The sequence below is a fragment of the Puma concolor genome, chromosome A2, assembly GCF_028749965.1.
Source record: "Puma concolor isolate L17-30 chromosome A2, mPumCon1.1.hap2, whole genome shotgun sequence".
In the NCBI taxonomy this organism is placed as follows: Eukaryota; Metazoa; Chordata; class Mammalia; order Carnivora; family Felidae; genus Puma; species Puma concolor.
This window is the reverse complement of record NC_141668.1, coordinates 170604461-170628150: the sequence shown is the minus strand read 5'-3', so window position 1 is coordinate 170628150 and position 23690 is coordinate 170604461. Positions and strand designations below refer to the sequence as shown.

The 23690-nt window shown below is 55.7% G+C and overlaps 1 protein-coding gene across 2 annotated transcripts; it reads right to left on the bottom strand.

Moving 5' to 3' along the window:
- Positions 1-5172: 5172 nt before the first annotated feature.
- SGTA (small glutamine rich tetratricopeptide repeat co-chaperone alpha) lies at positions 5173-22255 on the bottom strand. 2 transcript variants are annotated; one of them, XM_025916332.2, is made up of 12 exons: positions 22119-22255; positions 14767-14906; positions 14372-14478; positions 14064-14148; positions 12968-13067; positions 11638-11742; positions 10621-10759; positions 9882-9944; positions 8735-8772; positions 7816-7905; positions 7461-7607; positions 5173-6382 (listed from the first exon to the last, which is right to left on the bottom strand). In XM_025916332.2, the coding sequence occupies exons 2-11, from the start codon at positions 14864-14866 to the stop codon at positions 7493-7495; spliced, it is 942 nt and encodes a 313-aa protein (XP_025772117.2). In that variant the 5' UTR covers positions 14867-14906; positions 22119-22255; the 3' UTR covers positions 5173-6382; positions 7461-7492. The 2 variants fall into 2 exon arrangements, with proteins under 2 accessions (XP_025772117.2, XP_086555711.1); XM_086699585.1 differs by having other exon boundaries at positions 7485-7607.
- Positions 22256-23690: the final 1435 nt, after the last annotated feature.

Genomic DNA, 23690 nt, shown 5'->3' with positions numbered 1-23690 from the left:
TCTGTGTCCACATCCCTGCCTTCTATGTGTTCCAGGGCCTCTTGTAGAAGAACATCTGTGAACAAACCAAGATCCGCCACCCTCCCCACACCCCGCCAACTTTGGAGCTTACATTCTAGGAGGACACAGAAAATAATCAGTAAACATAGTAAGTAATGGAATTATGTCGGAAGGTAACAAGTGCCCTGGGATAAAAGAGCCAATGAGGAGCTATCAAAAGTGCTGGGTATGGGTTGCTATTTTATTTTATTTTATTTTATTTTATTTTATTTTATTTTATTTTATTTCAACGTTTTTATTTATTTTTGGGACAGAGAGAGACAGAGCATGAACGGGGGAGGGGCAGAGAGAGAGGGAGACACAGAATTGGAAACAGGCTCCAGGCTCCGAGCCATCAGCCCAGAGCCTGACGCGGGGCTCGAACTCACGACCGCGAGATCGTGACCTGGCTGAAGTCGGATGCTTAACCGACTGCGCCACCCAGGCGCCCCTGGGTTGCTATTTTAAGTAAGATGCTTAATGTTTGAGCAAAGGCGAACATGGAGAAGTTAGTCCAGCGGGTATATGGAGGCAGACCATCGCACACATAAGGGACTGAGAATACGGAGGCCCTGGCGGGTCTGTGCAAGAATGCCAGTGTGGCCAAAGCACAGGATAAGAGGACATGGGTCACAAGAGGCCTTGGAGGGAAATAGGGAGCAGTTGCAGTTTTGGTCAGAGACGTGACAGATCCAGCATCTTTTAACACAATCATTTGGTTATTGTATCAATGCTGCTAACAGGCCAAATAAGATGAAGACTGAGAATTGTTGATAGTTTTTAGACAGAGAGAAGATAATACTTTTTTAAAAAGCTTGTTTCACTGCCCTATAAAAACAACCAGAGTTATGTGCTCACTTCGGCAGCACATATACTAAAACAATAATTAAAAAAATGTTTAAAAGCAATAAGAGTTATAAAAGAGAAGACTGTATTCATTTGTTTACTAAAGTCTTGTTGTCAGCATACTATGAGCCAGGCATGGAGAGAGCTGCTAAGAATAAAGCACAGAGTGCCACGGTGTGGATGGACCCAGAGGACACTGTGTGCAGTGACAGAAGACAGACACAGAAGGTATGTCCTGTGTGACTCCACGCACAGGGGGTCCCTAGAGGAGTCCCATCCAGAGCACTGGTGGGATCCAGTGCTGGGACAAAGAGCGGGGAGTCAGTGTTTCATGGGGACAGAGTCTCAGTTTGGGGAGATGGAAAGTTCTGGAGACAGATGGTGGGAGTGGCTGCATGACAGTGTGAGTGTTGCCTGATGCTGCTGAACTGTGCCCTTAAGAGTGGTTAAAATGGTACATTTAATTTTATGTATATCTCACCACAACTAAAAAATTTTAAATTTCTTTTTTAAATGTTTGTTTATTTTGAGAAAGAGATAGAGTGTGAGCGGGGGAGGAGCAGAGAGAGAAGGAGACTGAAAACCCCAAACAGGCTCTGCATTGACAGCTCAAACGAGGGGCAAAACCCCACAAACTGTGAGGTCATGACCCGAGCCAAAGAGTCAGATGCTCACCTGAGCCACCCAGGCACCCCCCCCCCCAAATTTTCCATTAATGGAGTATAAAACGAACCCTAGGTCCTCACAGTTCACAGTCTAGTGAGAGAGACAAATATAAATGAATTAATAGCACACCACGATGGACAGATTTCTAAGATGGTTCCACATGATCTCGACATCCTAGTACCCATGCCTTTGTGCGATTCCCTCCTTGACTCTGGGCTGCCCCTGGGGACTTGATTCTAACAGAATATGGCAGAGGAATGGGATGTCACTTCCCTGACTGGGTTACAAAACACCGACTTCTGTCTTCCTAGCACAACTCCATTGCCTTTTCGGCTTGTATGCCTTGGCGAAGCAAGCTGAGATGCTGGAGAGGCCCGCGCTGCAAGGGGCTGAGGATGACCGCCAGCCAACAGTCAGCAGACCTTCAGTGCAAGAGCCTGTTAAATTACTGGATCCTGCCAACATCATGATCATGGAAGGGGGTCCTGTCTCAGTCATGCCTTCCGATGACCGCTGCTCAGTGGGCACCTTGATTATAGACTTTGAGAGACCCTGAAGCTGAGGCCCCATCTGAGCTGCACCTGGATTCCTAATCCACAAAAACTATGGGATAACAAATGTTGCTGTTTCAAAGTCACTAAGTTGGGGGGGGGGGTAGTTTGTTAGGCAGAAAGTAACTAGGTAATGCACATACGTAAAGGAAAAACTACCAACTGTACTAAATGCCCTGAAGAGGGGGGCCTGGGTGGTTCAGTCGGTTAACCATCTGACTTCAGCTCAGGTCGTGATCTCACAGTTCATGGGTTCAAGCCCCGCGTTGGGTTCTGTGCTGACAGCTCAGAGCCTGGAACCTGCTTCAGATTCTGTGTGTCCCTCTCTCTCTGCCCCTCCCCCACTTGCCCTCTCTCTCTCTTAAAAAAAAAAAAAAAAAGCCCTGAAGAGAAAGAGTTTTGTGTGCAAATTAACCAAGTCCACTGTGGGTATATGTGTATGTGTGTGTGGAATGTAGGGCAGCAGAGGACAGTTGGTATAAACATAGATAAGAACTTGCTGTATTTGAGGGACTGGGAAGTTGGGCTGTTGTATCATTGCTTGCCCAAGTGGATACATAAAATTATGGGGGCACCTGCGTGGCTCAATTAAGTGTTTCACTTCTGCTCAGGTCATGATCTCACCATTCATGAGTTTGAGTCCCATGTCAGGCTCTGTGCTGACAGCTCAGAGCCTGGAAACTGCTTCAGATTTTGTGTCTCCCTCTCTGCTCCTTCCCCACCCACCCCCTCAAAAATAAACGTTAAAAAATTAACTATCATAGCGTTATGCTCTAAGAAAATCTGCCCACCTCAAGTCATATTCTAAATTTTCTTCTATGATCTTTATAATTTTGCCTTTAAAAAAAATTCCGTTTTACACACATTCAAAAACAGGCCGCACTAACCCATGGCAATCAACACTAAGGCAGCGTTACCCTTGGAGGATATGAGGGGAGATGGCTGGGTTCTGCTCTTGGCCCCGGTGCTGATGACAAGGGCATGCTCCCTGCATGAAAATTCATCGGGCTGTTTGCTCATGATGTGTGCACTTATGTGCATGTGTTACGCTATGAGGAAAAGAGCAGCCTAGTAAGGAGGGAAAGAAGAGTGGACCCCCACACCGACCTGACCTTACAAAGAGCTTCCAACAGCCACAAGCCGAGCAGAATCTGTGGTTCCATTCTCCGACCTGGGCACAGAAGGGATCTGTATCTCCCACCCTATATTGTACCAGGCACCCCAGGACGGCGGCCTTGTCATGGCACAGCGCCCAGCAGAAAGTCCATGGCTATGAGGATTTACAATCCTGAAAGGGAACCAGGTCTGAAAGCACAGCTCTGACCCCTAGGGCCATGGCAGTTTCTAGCCTCCCGCCCAGGTGGTTTCAAAAATGGACGTAGCCTCGTTCTTTCTGTCCAGAGGCCGCGCGCCAGCCCTGGGATGGAGGCATGGGGGAGGCCGCGGTGCCGGTGCGCCACCTGGTGGCCCGAGCGTCTCACCCACGAGAGTCCCTTTGAAATCATTGCTTTTCAAAAGGGAGAGGAGGTGGAGGGGTGCTGGGAAAGCCAGCTCAGTTTGGGGTTTTCAAGTCACCCAGGTTGGCGCGCACAGGAGCCCTCTAGAGCCAGCAAACAGACTGGTTTCGTGGGGGCCAACTGTTCAGGACAAGTTTACGTAGGGCCCACCGGGTGCTGGCAATACCGACGGTCGTCCTCTGGGGGTGTGCCGGGCACTGCGGGGGGCTGGTTGACATCCCTGGCCCCACCCCCGCCACGTCCCCAGACACTGCCCAGTCCCCTAGGGGAAGCACTGACCGCAGGGGACCCCTCAGCATCCTGGGACGGAAACTGGGTGGGCTTGCAGCCCGGCGCCCAGGAGCCTGGGGGTGCAGGGATGGGAACAGACCCCCGTTTCCATCTGCTGCTGCCCTGTATCCCAAAGCTCCATCCACTCCCGGGAGCTTTCTCCAAGTCACAACTTATGCTAAGTCTGTGCTTAATTGCCGTTTCTTTCTCCCCCTCAACGCACCTCTGACAGCAATGTTCAGAAAGATCCTATTTCTACCTCGTGTGGGATCGGGCAGTAATTAAGCGTGACACACTTCTTGTCAAGGCGCACGGAGAAGCTGCCAGCTTCTGGGAGATGTTGACAGCCGCTCCTTTTCTTCCCCTCATCCCACTCTGCCAGCGGTTCCAACACAAAGTTTCTGGAGCTTTCCTGAACACTTAGGCTGGGTGTGGGGCCGCTCAGGGACGGACACACAAGACAGAAGAAATGAGATTATGTGGGAAGACCGAAGACATATGTAGATGTTTCCAGAACGTATGGCTGGTATTCACGTGCCAGCCAGTGCTTCTCAGAGCAGGGTTCTCCAAACAGATGCATCAGCACCACTTGGGCTGCCCACAGCCCCACCTGCTCCATACCAGGAGTGTGGTTGCCACGGCCACAGCCATCCTGACGCAGACCGGTATCCCCAGGGCAGGGCTGCCCTGGTGAGCCCAGAGGAGCCTCACGTGCCCTCGGAGATGCGTGCTAACCTCGTGCTCACGAGAGGGGTGCTCCCCAGGGCAGCCGCAAACCTGGAAACTGGGTCTCTCCACCCATGGATGGAGCAGGTCGCCTGTAGAGTGGGGTCCCCAGGAAGTCCCTGCTGACACAGAGCACTGGGGTGGGGGCCAGGACAAGCCGCTGGAGGGACAACTTCCCTTGCCTGCAGCAGTTATAAAGGGAGGCCCCGGGGGTTACCCAAGGGAGAATGGGTGGACTCTCAGAACACACTAGAGAAGGAACATGGAATAGTCTCCCTGTTCTTGAGAGGCCAGGAGTCCAGGCTGGCCCCTCAGGGGAGGGTTATGGGAGATGAAAACGAGGGAGAGAAAATACAGAACCAGCCCAGAGATTCACGGTTTCTGGAATCGTCTGTGATCTCGGACACAGAAACTGCTTCCAGCCTCATCACACCAGGCATTGACAAGATTCACACCCAGCATGTGCCAGAGGTAGGAACTCCAGGCTGGGGGCTTCTAGAAACTGGGGGCAAGAGGGTAAGGGTGGCGCCAGAGGTCAATACAGAGCTGAGCAGAGGTCACGATGTCTATTTATTCCCCACACGTTATGCTTGTCACCATGGCTAGCACTCAAGAGTTAGGACACATCTTGCCAGACACAGGACGGACCGCGGTGGCTGGCAGTGGCCCGTCTTCCTACTAGTTACCTACGACACACACGGTACTGGGTCTGCTTGCAGACAGCCGACGACACCAGGGAACCTCGAACGATCCAGTTGTCCACGTCGCTGCTGGTACAGCGGGGCCAGTGGACCTGCCCCCCAACCCCCACCCACCGCCCCCAGCAGAGGCCATGGGGATGTCTGAGGTGGCCTTGTGTCCTGGGCAGGTTGTCCACCCCGGAAGCAGCTCTGGTGGCACCAGGGCCCCCTGCCAGCCCCCAGCCCTGAACAGGACAGAACCTGCCAAGAACCTAGACATGCCGGCCAGCAGGGTCGCCTGGGGGCAGAAGGGCAGTGGGGCTGGGACACCCAGCTGGAGACGGGCTGGAAGGTCATGATCTGCCCCCTGGGGTCTGTCGGCCACGAGTACTGGGATGAAAGGGTCAAAGGAGATGAGATGCGTGTCCATCAAAATGCTCGGTCGGAAGTCCCGGTACCTGGTCCTGTGCGCCCCAGGACGGTCCCACCCCTGCTCCCGCTGGGGCGCGAGGCAATGGAAATTGTCATTGAGGAAAATGCATCTGAAGAGCTCCTCACGCGAAAACCCGCAGTCCGAGGGGCAGGGCAGACACTGGCGCCCAGACCGCGGCTGGCAGTGAGCTCATCCGAGCAGGGCACGGCTGGGGAGGCCAAGGTCGACTCAGAAGTGTCTTCTCACCGGGCTGCGGAGGCCTCTGAAGACAGACCACGGGGGCTGCAAAACGGGGCTCTGAGAGCCACGGGTGTCCCTGACGTGGCTTGACATAAAACTAGCTGCTTCCTGGACAGGGGCTCGAGAACGACCCCCGCCCTGGAACAGTCTAAAAAATACTTTAGTGACTGGGTTTTCTGGGAGCTGGTCTGCATTCACAGCTTGCTGGCTCTGTTTCGAGAGGGGTCTGGGGGCCATGGGAGGCTACAAACAGGGAAGGAAGGACGAAGGGCAAAATAAAAATAATAAAAATCCATCTTAACATGCAGGTCCAATTTCTTTTTCTTTTTCTCTCTTGGGCAGTCCAAGGGGAGAAGACGGCAAAATGCGAGAAGGCTTCCAGTCGGTGGGAAGGAGCTGGCGATGCTGGGAGGGCTGTGGGGAGAGGACACGAGGGCCCAGTCAGGGTGTGGTGGGCACGAGGCCAGACTTCGGGGATGGGGGGTGGGGACAGCCGCGGCCCAGGCGGCACCAGCCCTGTGACGCTTCAGCCTAAATCTCTGTGGTTCCGTGGCCCCACGGCCATGTTCAATGGGGTGGGGGGAGGCAGCACCACGTCAGCACAGACACAGAACTGCGCTGTAGGTTCTGAGGCCACAGACAGGGAAACGTTGGCAGAGGTGTTGTGCAGATGAGCTTACGACATACAACAAATGCAAAATTTATCTTAACTATGTTTCGTTCTATTTTTTAAGAGTGCTAAAAAAAAAAAAAACCCAAAAACTGGAAAAAAGTGCCCAAATAACTAACGTTAGGTGTCGTGGGAGGAGAGATCAAAGTTGTTATTCCTGCTTCTTAATATTTTTGTTTTTTAAAATCCTTAAAACTGCTTTTTGTTTATTTTTTTAATAACTTCTATACCCAGCATGGGGCTGGAGCTCCCGACCCTGAGATTAAGAGTTGCACACTCTGCGACTGAGCCAGCCAGGCGCCCCCGTCCTTCAAAATTTTTAATAGAAAAATCACGGTTAAAGGAAAAATGGGATGATAGAAATGCCCAGGCCTCTGGGCGGAAGCCCACTATGCCAGGAGGCAAGGCTAGTGGACACAGGTTGAGGCCAAGGGCCCCTAGGGTGGCCCCGGAGCTAGCCAAGGCGGCCAGGAGCCCTCCGGGACACCCCATTTGTTTTCCAGCTGTCCCTCATTAACATCCACTCACCACAGACACACATGCACACAAGCCCAGGGGAGCACGGGAAGCAAGGGGCCGGGCTGGCCTGTCATCCCACCCCTGGAGACCTCCCTGGCCATCGTGGTGGCTGCCCACTCTCTGCAGGCCCTCGGGCAGCAGCCTTGTCCGGGAGTGGTGGGCTTTCAGCCCCTCTCTGTATAAAACCCACCCACAGAAGGGAACTGGGAAGGGAGAGACAGGATTCGAGCAGAAACACCTCGGAATTCGAGCAGACACCACCCCCAACCTCGTGCACCCAGGTTGTCAAACAAAGGCTCTCACCCCTCACGGCCACAGTGGACTCACGTGGGCCATCACTCCTGCTGGTCATCGTTGCTGGCACTGGGGGTCCGACTTCGGATCTGACTTCGGAGCTGTTCTATCAACTCTGGATTCTGCTGCTGCATCTGCTGGGCGAACTGCTGGCCGCTGCAGGAGGGGCGTGCCCGGGCTCAGCTGGTGGCCCTGGGGCACCCTCCCGGCCACTTCCTAGGTGCGTGCCCCCACAGGCAGTGCAGCTACTCACTGGGTCCCAGTAGCGGGGTCTTATCGAGCACCCAGGGACACAGCATTTGCGCTTTTATTCTCGAGGGCGGGCCCCCACCACCCCAGAGTCCCACCAGGCACGTCTACTCACGCCTGGATGAGACTGGCCAGGTCATTCTGTGAGGGGCTGGTGCCAGGAGTCCCCAGGGGGTTGTGGCCGCCCGAAATCATCCCGGACATGCTGCAAGGAGAGAGCCCACGATGTGCACAGACAGCCTGGCCTGCCCGTTCCGGCTGGGTCCTGCTCCTCCAACACGAGCTGCTCTCTGCCGCCACCTGGCGGCCCCTCGGGGCCCAGAGCTGCCCAGCCCGCCCGTCCTCTGACAGCAGCTGCTGTGAACGCCACCGGCTCACTCGGGAACACTCGTTTCTGGCTTAAAGACAGTGGTCCTCACGACTGGGGGGCTCCTGGCAGTGAGGGTGGGGGCTGACCAGGAGTGCTGTTTAGCCCCCACGGCACCTGGTACACACCCCCCTCCCCCCCCCCCCAAGTGACTGCCCCAATGTTAGCAGTGCTGGGTTCAGAAATTTTGCTTTAAGATTTAACCACAGTCTGGCAATTCTTAAGTGACACAGAATCACCACACGACACAGCAAGTCTACTCCTGGGTGTTGGCCCAGAAGAACTGAACACAGGCGCTCACACACGACGCTCAGGGAGGGAACCAGACATGAGAGGCCACACGGGGTGTGAGTCCACGTGTGTGAAACGTCCGGAACAGGCTCATCCACAGATGGGAAAGGGGTTTGTGGGGGCCAGGGACCGCGGGGGGGGGGGTTAAAATGCCTACAATGGAAATGCCTACAATGGGGACAAGGACTCTTTTTGGGATAATGGAATGTCCTGAAATTAATCAGCGGTGATGGCTGTACAACACGTTGAAAATGCTTAATGCCTCTGCGTTGTAAACCTTGAACCAGTTACAACAGGCAGGTTTTAAGTCACGTGTGTCTTGTCACAATGGAAAATGTAACCACAAGAAGGTCAAAGGCACACGGTTGTCACTTACAGCTGCTGAACTTGGGGGTTGTTCATCAGGTTTGACGCCTGCAGAAAGGAACACATGATCAGACATAGCAGGTGCCCAGGGGCTCCTACGCACACGCTTCCCAAGGGCGCTCGGCCTTCCTGACGTGCTTCCATCCCGCGTAAGACTTGTCTTTAAAGAGACTCCAGGCACCTCGTCATCTCCTACTGGCTGCTTACTCTTTGCTGTGTAGATGTATCCAGATCCGTTTTTCCGGCCAACGGATCTGTCAGCACAGTTGGCCTCTTTTGTTTCCTCGGTTACTATCACTACCCTGCATGCCTGCATTTAAACTTAACTCCCCAAGGGTTCTCTCCCTAGGACGACTTCAGGATGCGGCTGAGTGGGCAGCTAAAGCGGGGTCTTCCTGACGTGGCTCAGGAGGGCTGGCTAAATTCTGTGAAGGGCCAGAGTCAAGGTTCTCAGCCTTATGGGCCCATCCCTGCCCCAACCAGACAGCCCTGTGTCACCGTCACTGCACAGGTGTGGCCGTGTGCCAACAAAAATACAAAGTGATGCCCGGCCCATCGCCATGCCTGGCTGGCCTGCCTCCTGCTGTAGTGGGGATGCTTCTGACGGCCGGAAGGCGCAGGATTTCCCTCTTCTGGACACTTGGAAACCCTGGGCCCTGTGGCCACTGTGAAAGAATTTGCATGTGTGGGACCAGCCCCAAGGACACAGGCGGGTGCCTGCCTTCAAAGGACAGTGCTGCACAGAACAGGTGCTTCGGGACTCAAGTCTCTGGCATGGGAAGGTGGGACCTCCACCTTGGTGGCATCCCGGGCTCCTCGGTGTCTCCTCCTCCGAGGAGCAGGTGCAGCTGTGTGGCTACCAGGGTCTCCACAGTGTGAGGTGGAAACCGAGCTGGAGAGAGGGATGCTGTTTTCCTGGGTCATGCGACCGTGAGAGGCAGGACCCAGTCTGTCCTTTCTGCTCCATACTGAGGGGGTCTCACTGGGGGCAATGCTGCCCTAGCGACAAGGGTGGTGTCTGGGGACATCTGTGTCTGTCACGCTGGGGGGCTCCTGGCATCAAGGGGTGGAGCCGGGGATGCTGCTCAGCCCCCAGCGCCCAGGTCATGGCCCCCAGAGGAACCGGAACCCAGGAGAGAGGGGGGAGTGCGGATTACCATGCTCATGAAACTTGGGTTGTTCAGCAGGCCAGCAATGTCAAAGCTGCCGACACCTCCTGTCTGTGGGGAGAAAAGCCCTGGTGAGTGGTCACAGGACCACGGTGGCTGGCCCCGCCCCCAGGAACAAGAACTGAGACACAACACCCCACGCGGGGCCTGTCCAAATTCTAAGAGGCATACGGCTCAGACATCCCACCAACCAAGCAGCCAGGCCTTGAGGCCAAAGAGCACTTCGTGAAAGGCACAAACCACTTATGAACAGTTTACAAGAGCGCCATCCTTCAAGTTCTAGCGTTCTGATGTCTTGGGCCCCCGTGAACCCTGGAGGACGGTCCCTCAGGGTGAGCAATTCCCAGAGAGAGTGAACAGTCACCTGCGGGCCACCTTTAGTGCACGAGCCAGTCAGCCATTCCCCAGGGCCTGGCATTCGGCCACCAGGGCTGGCCCCCATACCCCGGACTCTGCTGGAATTGCTCGCCTAGCTGATCCTAAGCCTGCATCCCCTGCCTCCCTGCTCCTCCCCCGGAAACCACCACAGGGGCACTGGCCTCCTGGCCGACCCTGGAGCTCCTGTGTGTGGCCCTACCTCCCGTTTCCAGGGCCTGTGGGGATAAGCTTTTTCCTTTGTGACAGGCATTTCTGTGTCTTTGTCTCCTGCCGGACTGGATTAAGCCGCCAGCCCTGAGTGTCTACCTGGCCTGCCCGCCAGGGCCCTCTCTTCCCCGGGGCCACTCACGGGACTTGGCGTCTCCCTCAACTTCAGCTCGGCTATCTTGAGGTTCGACTTGTAGGTCTCGTTGTCGGGGTCCAGCTCCAAGGCCTTCTTGTAATAGGCCACTGCCTCAGTGTGCTTGTTCAAACTGGAGAGCGCGAGGCTGGGGGAGAGGCACCGCGACGTGGGGGAGGGCCTGGGAGGCTGCCTGATACCCCAAACCGCTCCAGTGTCGCTGTGGCCAGCGTCCGGTGGGAATGGCATGCGAGGGCCATGGGGGCCGAGAGTACAGGCATATAAAAATTCCAAGGCACAAGGGCTAGTGCCCCAGAGGGACCCACACAAAGAGCTTGAAGGCCTGAAGCAGGGGGCCAGAGGGCGGGGTGGTCAGATGTGGCCTCTGTTCCTGGCACAGAGCTCTTAAAACCCTAAACTTCCTAAGTCATAGGCGTCTCCTGTTCTTTGTAACGAGCCCCTTGAACCCCATCTGAGTTTATGCCAATGATGTGACTCAGGGTGGGGCTGGTGGCCAGGAAGACCAAATTTCAGATCTGAGTTGGGGGGAATCTCATGGCCCCCAAACTTCTAGGAGGGAGAAGGCTGGAGAGGCTATAAAACTCTTCAACAATGAGATCTGGAGAAGGTCCCCGCTGGTGAAGATAACCACATGCTGCGAGGGAGGCCACCCCACTCCAGGGGGATCCCATGCACCCTGCCCTGTGGACCTCTTCATCTGGCTGTTCACCCGTGTCCCTCGATCAAGCAGGAAGCACGGGCGTGCTCCTGAGTCCTGCGACCTGCTCTCGCAAACCACGGAGGCACGAGAGCGAGAGTGGCAGGAGCCCAGACAGCAGGCGGATCAGAAGTATGGAAGGCCCAGACGTGAGTGGGGCTGAGTCCTGACCCTGTGGGGTGTGACACTTGGTCTGGGCAGAGTCAGGACTGAAGCGAACTGCAGGGGTGATGGGAAGAGGAGGAAGCGCGGGACGCAGGGGAGGGGTCTGGGAAGACAGACACCACACACCGTACGGGCGCACTCACCCCATCCGGCCGTAGGCTTTGCTGTAGGACGGGTCTATGCAGATGGCTCGCTCACAGTCCTGCACGGCCCCTGCGTAGTTCCCCAGTTTGCTGTAGGCCGCCGCTCTGGGGAGACAAAGCGCAGGTCAGGGGTCGTGTGCCTGGCTCGCTGCCACAGAGGGGCCTCAGCTTCCCCGTCTGTCAGGCGGGGCGGACGCGGGGCTGCCGAGGCTTCTGCCTGCGGAGCAGCTGTGCCGGGGCTGCGGCAGCCTCCCGGGGAAACCGAGGCTGAAGGAGGCAGAACAGATCAGCCCAACCCTGCCCCGCACGGGGCGGCGCCACTGTTGGAGGGCTGGCACCTGTTCTGCGTCAGGGAGAACCTACTAGAAAATAACTGATCCGCCACGAGACCCCTGTCCATGCTCTCGACTTGCCGCATTTGATAGTTTTTCTCACTGGGCGTTTTTTAATATTCCCCTTTACGCTTCCTCCAGTTTCTGAAGTACAGAAAGACATCAGCTAGAAAGCACGGAGCGGCTGCGCTGGCAGAAGCGGGGTACAGGACTCTGTACGACACGCCTACCTTTTCTGTCCACCCGTTTGTGTGATCGCCCCAAAAAGAGAGAGACATTAAAGCTAAAGCAGTTTCACCCTGGAGACCACGTGGATGACGTCTGGTGCCCCCTCCGGTCTCTGGTCTCCGCTGGTTCCTGTGCCTTTCACACGAACGTGCGATTCTGTCCCACGTCCCATCCAGTCCCTCTCGTCACCAAGAACCACTCGTGAGCAAGAAAGTCCCTACTGGGAGGCTGGGGTGATACGGCGTTCCCTTCAGAAGCACGAGCCAGGGGTGCCTGGGGGGCTCAGTCGGTTAAGCATCCTACTCCTGGTTTCACCTCAGGTCACGATCTCACGGTTGGCTGCGCTGACAGCACGGAACCTGCTCGGGATTCTCTCTCTCTGCCCTCCCCCCCTCCCCCCACCGCGTACGTTTTGTCTCTCTCTCTCTCAAAATCACTAAACATTAAAAAATTTAACTAAAGTACAAGCCAGATGCAACTCTTCACAGTTGGCGACGATGCTGATGTGAACACAGGAACGAAACGCCCCCCAAGCGTTAGCTTATTTCTCGTCGCAACGCCCGCGTGGAGGATGGTGCTCCCTAATTTTAAGGCCGCTGTCAACGCTTACTGACACATTCCTGGCCACCTGCCACTGACTGCTTCTCGGGGCTGCGGTGCAATAACCCCTAGGGGACTGTTCGGACACCTCTCCTGGTCTCCTGGGGACACGCGACCTGCCTGCCCAGGCCCCACGTGAGTCCCCACCCCGCGTGAGCCCCGCCTGGTACCTGTTACAGAAATAGACAGCGTTGGCGGGGTTCAGCTCGATGGCTTTCCCGTAGAAGTGCACGGCGGCTTCAAAGTTTTCTACTTTCATCTGCTCGTTTCCTAAAAACAAAGGAAAACTGGTGACCCCCGCTGTTCACACGAGACCCGAGGGCTCTGACACGCGGGCTCCGCTCTCCCGGGCGTCTGTGGGAAGGCGTGAGGAGAGCCTCGGGCGGGACGCAGCGCTCAGTCGCTCAGGGCGGTGGCAGGGGAGAAGGGGGCGGCTGCGTCCGGCATCTCGGGGCTCGTGGCCCAAGCCAGCACCCAGTGAGGACAACTGTCGCTGCTTGTGACATCTGGAGACAAGTCTCCGACGCCCTCACTTCTGCTTCTCCCCTCAGAAACAGCCAAGTTTGAGATGTAACTCACATAACATAAAACTCACATTTTCAAAGTGTGCAGCTCGGTGCTTTTTAAAATATTCAGTTGTCCATCACTGTAGTCGCTTCCAGAACATTCCCTCTCCCCTAAAGAAAGCCCCGTCCCCATCAGCCATCGCCCGCTCTCCTCCCCCAGCACCCACAAACCCCCCTCCTGTCCACAGATGAGCCTGTTCTGGACGTTTCACACACGTGGACTCACACCCCGTGTGGCCTCTCGTGTCTGGTTCCCTCCCTGAGCGTCGTGTGTTCAGGGTCCATCTGCCGGGCGGCGGGTGTGGGCGCCTCGCTCCTGCTGGAGGCTGAGTGATGTTCCTGACTATGGATGTGTCACGTTTTGTTTATCCCTTTTACTGGTCTGTGGACATATGGGCTGTTCTCCCTTTTTGCTGCTGTGGATACGCGCCTGCATTTTTCCTGGGCCCACGGCTCTGCCCGGGAGGGGAGAGGCTGGGCCACACACCACGCCATCGGGGGACCGCATACTGTCAGAACGCCTTCCATGGCGACGGCCCGCTTACACCCCCACCAGCCGCGTCGGGGGCTCCACCCTGTGCATATCCTCACATCCGCGTGTTCTGCGGCCCCCGGCCCCCAAGCCCATGTGCCGTGGTGCCGTGTGACAGCAAGCCCCCCGGCTGCCACACCCTGGGGACCGGCCCACCTTGTCTCTCACCTTCGGTTTTGAGGCGCTCTGCCTCCGCCGAGTCCTCCTCTGAAGGCGGAGTTCGCTCAGGGCTCCTCAGGTTCTGGGGCGCCTCCTGGGTCCAAGGCAGGGATGAGCTGTCTAACGGGCGGCCCTGCCGTCTTCCTCCTCCCAGCCCCGCACCTCTGGCCGCCCTCCTGCTCAGGCCGCCTGAGAGGGCAGCTGAGCTCCGAGGGAGACGCCTTGGGCCAGGTGGCCGGGCCGCGCCCCCATCTGCCCTGCCCACAGGCCTGGCACCGGCACTTGTTACTGTTGTTCTGGGAAGCCCAGAGGCTCACCCTGCCCGCGGCGGCTGCTTCAAATATTTCCGGAAGAGTCTGAGGGAGAGCGAGGTCGCTGTCCTCCACGGTCACCCCAAAAGCAGTCTCCAGGCACTGGATCGCAACTGTGAGGGAGAACAGAGGTGTTTTCTTCTGAACACAATCCCGACTTTGTGACTTTGGGGGTCAGATGGCCTCCCCACCCTCAGCCCCACGTGGCTTCCAGGCACCGTGGGTGCCCTACCCCCTCTTTCAAGACAGCCTTTCTCTGATCACTGGAGTCACACACACGCGGTAGTGGTGGAGAACGTTCTGGAACCGCACCTCGATGAAAGATGGGTAGTGGCGAGAATACCTGCGGGAGACTAGGATCTGCATGGCAGGAAGGAGGGAGGGCAGTGGCCCCCACATACCTTCCAAGCTCTCCTGGGCGTCGGACGAGAGCCCCCCGTGCCGCAGCTGGTCATGCAGGAACCGGATAATGGCATAGGCCAGGCGCTTCTTGTTATCCATCTTGTGACAGGAAGAGACAACGCCCAGGGGTTCTCAGGATCTGTGGACCGAAGCAGAGGGCATGCGGGCAGTGCCCCTCCCCCCTGTGCCTGGGGTGCCTGGTGCTCTACGCCCCTGGACTGCTGGGCCCTGGCTCACCAGGCCTGGCCCTGCGGAAGCCGCTTCAGGCACACGAAACAATTTAATCTGAATGACAAGTGAGGGGAAATGGTTATGACCCCCATTTCACGGATGAGATGCTGGGGCTTTCATGGGCAGAGGACTGCTCCAGCCTCCTGCCTCCTTATTCTAAGTTTTTTTTTTTTCAGGTTTGCTTATTTTTTGAGAGAGACAGAGACAGACAGAGAAAGAGAGGATCCCAAGCAGGTTCCATGCTGTGAGCACAGAGCCCAACTCAGAGCTCGATTCCATGAGATCAAGACCTGAGCCAAAATCAAGAGCAGGACGCTTGAACAACTGAGCCCCCCGGGCAACCCTGCCTCCTTACTGTACAGAAAGTGACGTGGCCTTAACCATCACCACCCTTTCACAGACTGAGTGGCACACGGGGGCTCCCAGGGGTGTGGAGGGCCAGACTGCCAGCACTACTCCTGCAGGTCTATGAACCCCGAGTTTTGAGCTAAGCACAAGGCGGACCACAGTCCCACCTGCTTTTCCATTCAGGCTGAGAAAACAAACTGACGGTTCTCCAAGTGCTGACGCCCCCGAGGGATAGGAGGGGGTCGGACACGTGTTGTGGGGGGCAGGGAGCAGTGGGGGGCAGGGAGCAGTGGGGGGATGGGCTGGGGTCGGGGGAGGGCCCAGAGGCACCGGTCTCTTTCCTGGCAGCCAGAGAGCCTTTTCTTGGTCCCTCCACGATGTGCTGGATTCCCAGGCCAGGAGTGACCCTGCCCAGGGACTGTGGACCAGGTTTGGGGAAATCTGTGGCCATCACAACGGGGTGTCCCAGTGTTGAGTGGTGAGGACCTGGGATGCTGTTTAGCCCCCTGGCACCGAGGATGTCCCCATGATGGAGAGCTCTCTGGCTCCAGCATAAGCAGTGCCCAGGGGAGAGCCCTGGTGTGGAACGAGCTGGTGGGAGGGGTCCGCCACCTGGAGGCCTATGACGGGCCAAGCACTGTACATAACACCATCTCCTTCCCTCTGGACCGTGACCTCCACGGTCGCTCCCACTGAGAAGGGCACCAGGTGGGGGCTGGGGGTCCACAAGGAGCAGCCGGCCCGAGGCGGCTCAAGTCCACCCGTGCAGCCAGAACCCGCAGCATGAAGCACCTTGGTCTCCCCAAAATGCCTCTGTGCCCCGCAGAACCAGGAAGAGTCAGTCATTAGGCCCCAGGCTCTACAAACTGGCTGGCATCAGACTCAGATGATGTGAATATGCAGACGGCTGGTCGGGGCAAGCGCCGTCAAGACCCCTGGCGCTGGCCGGCCTCAGAGACCTCTCTCTGTCTCCGGTTCACGGGAACCTACGTCCATCAACAGCTGCTTCGTTCGTAAAGGCGGGGGAACCAGACACGAGAGGCCACAAGGATGTGACTCCACGTGTGTGAAACGTCCAGAACAGGCGCATCCATAGACAGGAAGGGGGTTCGTGGGGGCTGGGGAGGGATGGCTGATGGGGACACAGTTTCTTTTTGAGGTGGAACGTTCTGGACTTAGAAAAAGCTGATGGTTCCACAGCAGTGTGAATCTACCGAAATCCGCTGTTTTAAGGTATACGGGTTATATCTCAATTTTAAGTAAGGAAAAAACTTAAAACACTTGTTGTATAAAACTGGCGAGGGAATTAAAGTTAAGGCTGGTAATGAGCGCCCCCCTCCTCCCCACCTGCTCCCATTTCTGGACACAATGACCCTTTACCCAGCAAGTGCCTTTGGCTGAAGAGCCTCCCCAGAACTGCAAGGTCTGGGATCAGGATGGGCCGCCAGAGCCTGTAGGACAGACAGCCAGTCCCGGCCCTGAAGACCTTAGGAGACACAGAGGGACCCACAGAGATCAACCACCACAACCCACTCATCTCGGGGGAAGCCTCAAAAGGGGAGTCACGCTCCCCAGCTAAGAGGGCACAGAGAGCAAACCAGTCTGCTGACCGCCAGATCTAAAAAGAACAGACACACGCTGCCAAAAACGTCAAAATGTTTTCATTTTAGGTATTTGTTTTGACAGCATTATTTACAATAGCTGAAAGATAGGGGCGCCTGGGCGGCTCAGTTGGTGGAGCATCTGACTTTGGCTCAGGGCATGATCTCGCGGTTCGTGTCGGGCCTGCTGCTGTCAGCTCAGACCCTGCTTTGGAGCTTCTGTCCTCCTCTCTCTGTCCGCCCCTCCCCCGCTCAAGCTCTCTCCCTCAAAACTAAGTTATCACACACACAAAAAGAGTAGACTGAGGAAGGAAATCCGGTCTTTAGCAGAAGTCTGCCCCCCCGGACCAAGTGGTGAAGCTGGGGGCGGGGGGTGCTGTGTATGAGACCATCAAGGCTCATGGAGGCAAGGGTTCAAAAAACTAAAAGACCAAGTCACCCTCCTTTCTGTGCCCCTGGCCCTTGGAACCTCAGGGCGTTTGCACGTGAGGATCCCTTGTCCCCACTGGATTTGAGGCACTCTGGCCTGATCTCCCCAGGATAAGCTCTCACTGCCTGCTTCCTGGGCTTCACCTGGTCTGTCGCTTGATCTTCTCCCAAATGGTGGCCCCTCCAAAGGGATTCACCGTCAAGAGGTCAGAGCGCCCCCTGGAGCCTGCCCTGGGCCTGGTGTACGGATGACAGGCCAGGGAGCCTGATTTGCCTGGGAGGACAAGGTCCTGGAGTCAGCCTCAGGCTCAGCCATTTCTGCCCCATGCCAGTTTCAGGTCACTTTCCCCACTCCTAAGCTAAGGACCGCTTTGTCCCAGCCGATACCCTCACTTTCCTCTCCTATGAGATGGGGTAACGGAGATGTCCTTAACAGCTGTTCCAAGAACTTCTGACCTACGGGGCGTGTGGGTGGCTCAGTCGGTTGAGCATACGACTGGCTCAGGTCCTGATCTTGCGGTTCCTGAGTGTGCTGTCAGCACAGAATCTGCTTCAGATCCTGTCCCCACTCTCTGCCCCTCCCCAACTTGTGCTCTCTCAAAAAATAAATGTGGAAAAAAAAAAAAAAGACCTAACTCGGGTTTTCTCCACTATTGCTATCCGGGGTAAGATCATTCTTTGCTGTGTGTGTGTGCGTGCGTGCGTGCGTGTGTGTGTGTGTGGCGGGGGGATGTCCTGTTCACTGCAGAGTTTAACAGCACCCCTGGTCTCTGTCCAGTGTACCCCGAGGCGGGGGGCAGAATCACCCCCCGAGGGGCACCCCCAGGAGTCTCTGTTCTGTAAGCATCTGACTACTGAGGTCCTGGGATGCTGCACATATAGAAATACGCACAAACAGCGGAGGGAGGGAGGGTGACCCACAGGCACCAGGGCGGCCCTGGTTTCTACCCTCTGACCCCTGGGGACTTACTCTGGTGTCTAGTGTGGGCAGGGACTAGACTCAGTATTTTCCCAAATAATCAATGCAGGGTCTCTCCCGCTCAGCACTGCTGACCTTAGGAGCAGGTCGCTCTCCATGGGGATGTCCTGAACACGGTGGGGGTTCAGTAGCATCCCTGGCCCCATCCCCCTCGATGCCAGGAGCACCTCCTTCCACAGTGGTAACAACCACAGATGTCCCCAGACATGGCCAAACCCCCCAGTGAAAGTCACTGGAAGACTCTAAGTCAGTACAAGTCAGACTTTTCTGGCCAAATGACCTTGCTGCACACTTTCTGAAAACCTCCTTGCGCAACATTTTGGGTTTCAGGCCTGCAGCAGAGGGAGCATGGGTCTGCTATCGAGGACTACTTCCCCAAGGTGCGACAAGGACCCACAGGGCCTCTGACACAGGTGGTCCACGAAACTGTCGCTTCTTTGCGAGACAGTTTGCAAATCTCACTTCCACGCAGGGGTTTTGGGACGAACGAGCCTTCTGCTCACCACAAAGTGAGGCCCAGCAAAACACAAGGACAGCACTTTCCCTCGACTCCTACCAGGCACCCGGAACAATCACGACTTGTAGGGTTTTGGCCACTGGACAAAATTCTCAAAAGCAGCCCGCTCTCTGAACAGTGAGTGCTTTATGAGCTCTCAGGAAGCACCACGGAGGGCCCAGTTCGGGTGAGCCTGGTGAGGGTGGACGGACAGAGTCCCAGGGTGTGGCAGGGTCCTGGGGCCAGCCCCGCTGGTGGTCCTCACAATCCTTCCGGCTCTCAGTCCACCTTTTCATTTCATCATTAAACAACGAAAAAATCAGCCTCTGTTCCTTTTATTTCCGAGCCTACAACTGGTGAAAGGGGAAAAAACGACATGCCTCGCTAAAATGAGCAAGCCCTTGGTGCGCCCGGGTGGCTCAGTCAGTTAAGTGTGCAACTTCAGCTCAGGTCATGATTTCACGGTTAGAGGGTTCAAGGGTTCGAGGGTCACGTCGGGCTCTGTGCCGACAGCTCAGAGCCTGGAGCCTCTTCGTCTGTGTCTCCCTCTCTCTCTGCCCCTCCCCCGCTCATGCTCCGTCTCTCAAAAATAAACAAACGTTAAAAAAAATAAAAAGTGAGGCCTCCCCCCACCTCGGGAGCTGAACCGCCCGCTGCCGCTGCCGAGGGCTTTCCGCCTCCATTCTTTTTTTTTTTTTAATTTTTTTTTCAACGTTTATTTATTTTTGGGACAGAGAGAGACAGAGCATGAACGGGGGAGGGGCAGAGAGAGAGGGAGATACAGAATCGGAAACAGGCTCCAGGCTCCGAGCCATCAGCCCAGAGCCCGACGCGGGGCTCGAACTCACGGACTGCGAGATCGTGACCTGGCTGAAGTCGGACGCTTAACCGACTGCGCCACCCAGGCGCCCCATTCCGCCTCCATTCTGAAGCCCGAGCCCTGCTCACAGTGTGCAAAGTCAGTGCTCTACTCCTGTGTCTCAACCTAGCACACCTCCAGTGTCTGAGCAGGGCCAACTCAAGGCTTGAGCCCACGACCCTCGCCGCAGCCCTGTGTTCTTCTAAAATGCCACCAGAATGCCCTGTACGCTTTAAAACCGTCAAAAGCCCCCCGAAATGTCACGCGTGTGCGCGTGAGGCCCTCTGCCAAACCCTCAGGGGCTCCACTCAAACACAACTGCTCCAACCCATCTGGAAAGTCTAACTCCCTTCAATACCGAGCCGCAAGGTTGCTGCCTCAGAGCTAGACGCCCTCTTTTTCTGGCAAAGTCCAAGTACCAGTCTTATCACTGGCTTCGTGGGCTTTGAAACTCCTTGGTCTGTCATCTGTCCCCTGCCCTTGCCCCGACTATGAGCCACTGGACAGACACCTTCCCTTTGAACCCCAGCACTGAGCAGTGTTTGAGCCATACAGTCTTGGGAAAATGTTAGATCCCTGTCAAATTCAGAGCCACCTGACCAAGTTCTTTGGGAAGAGCAGAAGAGACAACAAACCTTGGGTCTTGCCTCCCTGCTAAAATTCCCTTTATTCCTTCAACCCTCTTCCTGAGTATTTCCCACAGGGGCCCGTGCTGGCTCTTGGCAAAAAAAAATAAAATAAAAACGTAGGATCCAAGTTAAGACCACAGCTCTCCATCTGAGGCGGAGCTTATAACCCTATCTTTGGAGCTGGCTCACCCTTCCAATAAGACCAAATTACAAGCCTCAGGCAAAATCCTTGGAGTGTTGAGCACCTTCCAGGCCCGAGCTAAGTGCAGTTCACACAATGGCTTATGGAGGGGATAGGTGATCATGTTCTGAGAAGGGCCCAAGGAAGCTTCCCGGGCCACAGGGTTTCTGTGGCAACCACTCAACTTTCCTCTTGTGCAACAGCAGCCACGGTTAAGGGGTCTGCGATGGAGGCGTGGCTTCGTTCAGGAAAACAAGTTGCAGCTGGGTCTGACCCCCCAATCACAGTTTGCTGAGACCTTGGCTTGTCTACCCTGTCCCCATTTTACAGAAAAAAACACGGACACTAGAAAGACGGGGGTGCCACTCAAGGTCACCCAGCTAAGACACAAACCCGGACTTTTGAACCCAGCAGTCTGACTCCAGAGCCTCCACTCCAAGTGCTCTTTCCTCTCCCCACAAAACGTGCACAGAATATCTTGGGGTTCATCTCACCAACCCCATGTACACAGCTCGTGCTGGCGAAGACGCACTGGTCTGGAGCAGGGCTTAACTTCTGCACTGAGGACACTGTGGACCGTTCATGGACCGTCCTAGGCACCGCAGGGTGTTGAGCATCACCCTGGCCCCACCCACTCGGCGCCAAGATCACACCCAGTCGTGACAACAAATGTCCCCCAGACACCGCCCTGTGTCCCCCAGGGTGACAGAACCACCGGTCTGGGGAGAGGAAAAGCAGACAGAATAATCAGAGATGGAAAACTAAAGGGCACAGGAAGATCCTGCAGCCTGAGGGATGCGGGCTGCGCACACGTTTTCTGACACCTAATAAGAAACCTAGCGGTTCTCCAGTACGCTCTTAACAAGCAGCAGGAGCCTGGTCACAGAATGTTCTGTTTACTTAACCTCAGAGCGACCCTAAGAAGCGCATTCTCCTACGGCCCCTATTCTAGAAGGAAAGCGCTGCTCAGAGAGGCAAGCGACTTCCTCAAGCTCACACAGCCAGCGAGAGGTGGTGGGGCTGACTCTTCCCGCCTTTAGGTCAATATACAGAAGCCCCTAACACCTGCTGACCCCACTGAGCTCTCGCTTTGCGCCGGTCCCTGTGGCCTCAATCTTCCCAAGGACCACCGCCCCCACCCACAAACATCAGACAGGGACCGCGACTACACCCGTTTTACAGAGGGGGAAAATGAGGCTCCGGGAACCCAAGAGGCTGGCCAGGTCAGCCAGGTGGAGAGTGGCGGCGCTGGGACAGGACACCGACCGGAGCCCCACTAACGGGATACCTGATTCAAAGGGACCGTATTTCCGGGCAGAAGACACCTTCGTTGCTTGCGGAGCACTTTCACTTGCAGTTTCACCTCGAACCAGCACTTGCCGGGCCTCGGGTCCGGGTGAGGCGGACCAGGACTGGCGAGGGCCTGCCCGACGCCGCCCTGCCTCAGTTTCCCCTTCGCGCCGCCCACTCACAGCACCCAGCGGACCGCGGCCGCCCCAGCCCCAGCCCCAGCTCTCTTTACGGGCCTTTGAGCCCCGGGAGCTTCAAGCCGCGGACCCTAAGCCCGTCTGGCTCAGCACCGAACACCCCCCACTCACCTCACTGGCGGCCGAACGCCGACCCGCCGACGGCTGCGCCTGCGCACCGCAGCGCTACCCGGCCCCGCCCCCGGCCGCGACGCTTGCGCGGAAGGAGGCGGCGCTCGTTGGCTTTCATTCTGCGCAGGCGCGTCAATTATCAAGACGGGCGTGGGGAGAAGTGACGTAATTCAGGCGTTGGAGGGGGGTTGGGGGGGGCTAGCTGGTCGTTAGGGCAACTGACCTCTGCGACCGATTGGAGGCCGGAAATCAGGACTGTCGTTCCCTCCCGAGCGGTAACAGCGCGGTGCATCGTGGGATAGTGGCGGACTCCCGCGCGTTTGGCAGAGCCGGTCACGTGGCACCGAGCCGGCCACGTGGGGTGGCTCAGGTTAGTATCTGGCGCCCAGAGCAGCGCAGGGGCTCTGTGAATGCCAGTGACTGTTACACGCTATGTTTTACGTTTATTCACCCACCCATCCACCCGGGCGGCCACAAATGCATTCTTTCATTCATTCCATCTATAAGACGTAAAGGAATACAGATATATTTGTTTACAGCAGGTGCCTAATAGTCAGCAAATGTTTTGCAAAGCAACTATCAAAACCAGGAAAGTGCCTGCTCTCGTTACTCCTACTGGGGTTGACGAACTCGTAAACTAGTATGTAAATTAACACCTTTCGCTTGATGATAAAACGGCGTGCGGTGATTATGATTGGGGAGGTAATCTGGCTGTGATGGTTAAGGAAGATCTTTCTTGTAGATGTGGATTTGGAGGATGAGGCAAAAAAAACCTCCCAAGTATGGGGTGCCTGGGTGGCTCAGTTGGTTAAGCATCTGACTCTGGGTTTCGGCTCAGGTCTTGATCTCATGGCTCCTGAATTAAAGCCCTAGGCTCTGGGCTGACAGTACGGAGCCTGCCAGGGATTCTCTCTCCCTCTTTCTCTCTTCACCTCCCTCACTTAAGCACTCTCTCTAAAAAAAATAATAATAATAATAAAATAACCTTAAAAAAAACCCTCCAGGTATGGAGAACAGTGGAAATGATTATTAAGTAGGATAAAACTTGCTGTGCTTAATAAAAGGTGAGCGATGAGGACGGTCTCTAGGAAGACCCACAACTGACCACCGTTAAAGTTGCAAGAAGGGTTCTCCGAATTCACTTTTATCCTATTTAAAACGCATGCATGTTTAAAGCCCGGAGATTTAATTTCTTTTGCAGAAATAAGGGGAGTGTGTTCTTTGGCCATTTTAGTTCTGGTATGTTTTTCTTCCTGGGCGCCTTAGATCAAGATTTCGTTTTTCGTTTTAATGGACAATAGTTACAGGTTAGGATACTGCACCGTCTCAAAACACCTGTTTGAACTCGTAGATTCATTTTCTGAAGCTTTCCCGATTAAAAAAAAAAAAGTGTGTTTAATTGATTCACCGGATTCTGCTGGTACTCGTGGAGCGCCTCATCTTCGTTAGGTGCAGGAAGCTGGGCAGGATGCTGGTTGGGATAATCTACAAAAAGAGCCTGAGACGAGTATGGTAAGGGATCACTAACGTGATCCTTAGGTGAAGGGAAAACCTGCAAAACTAGCCAAATAC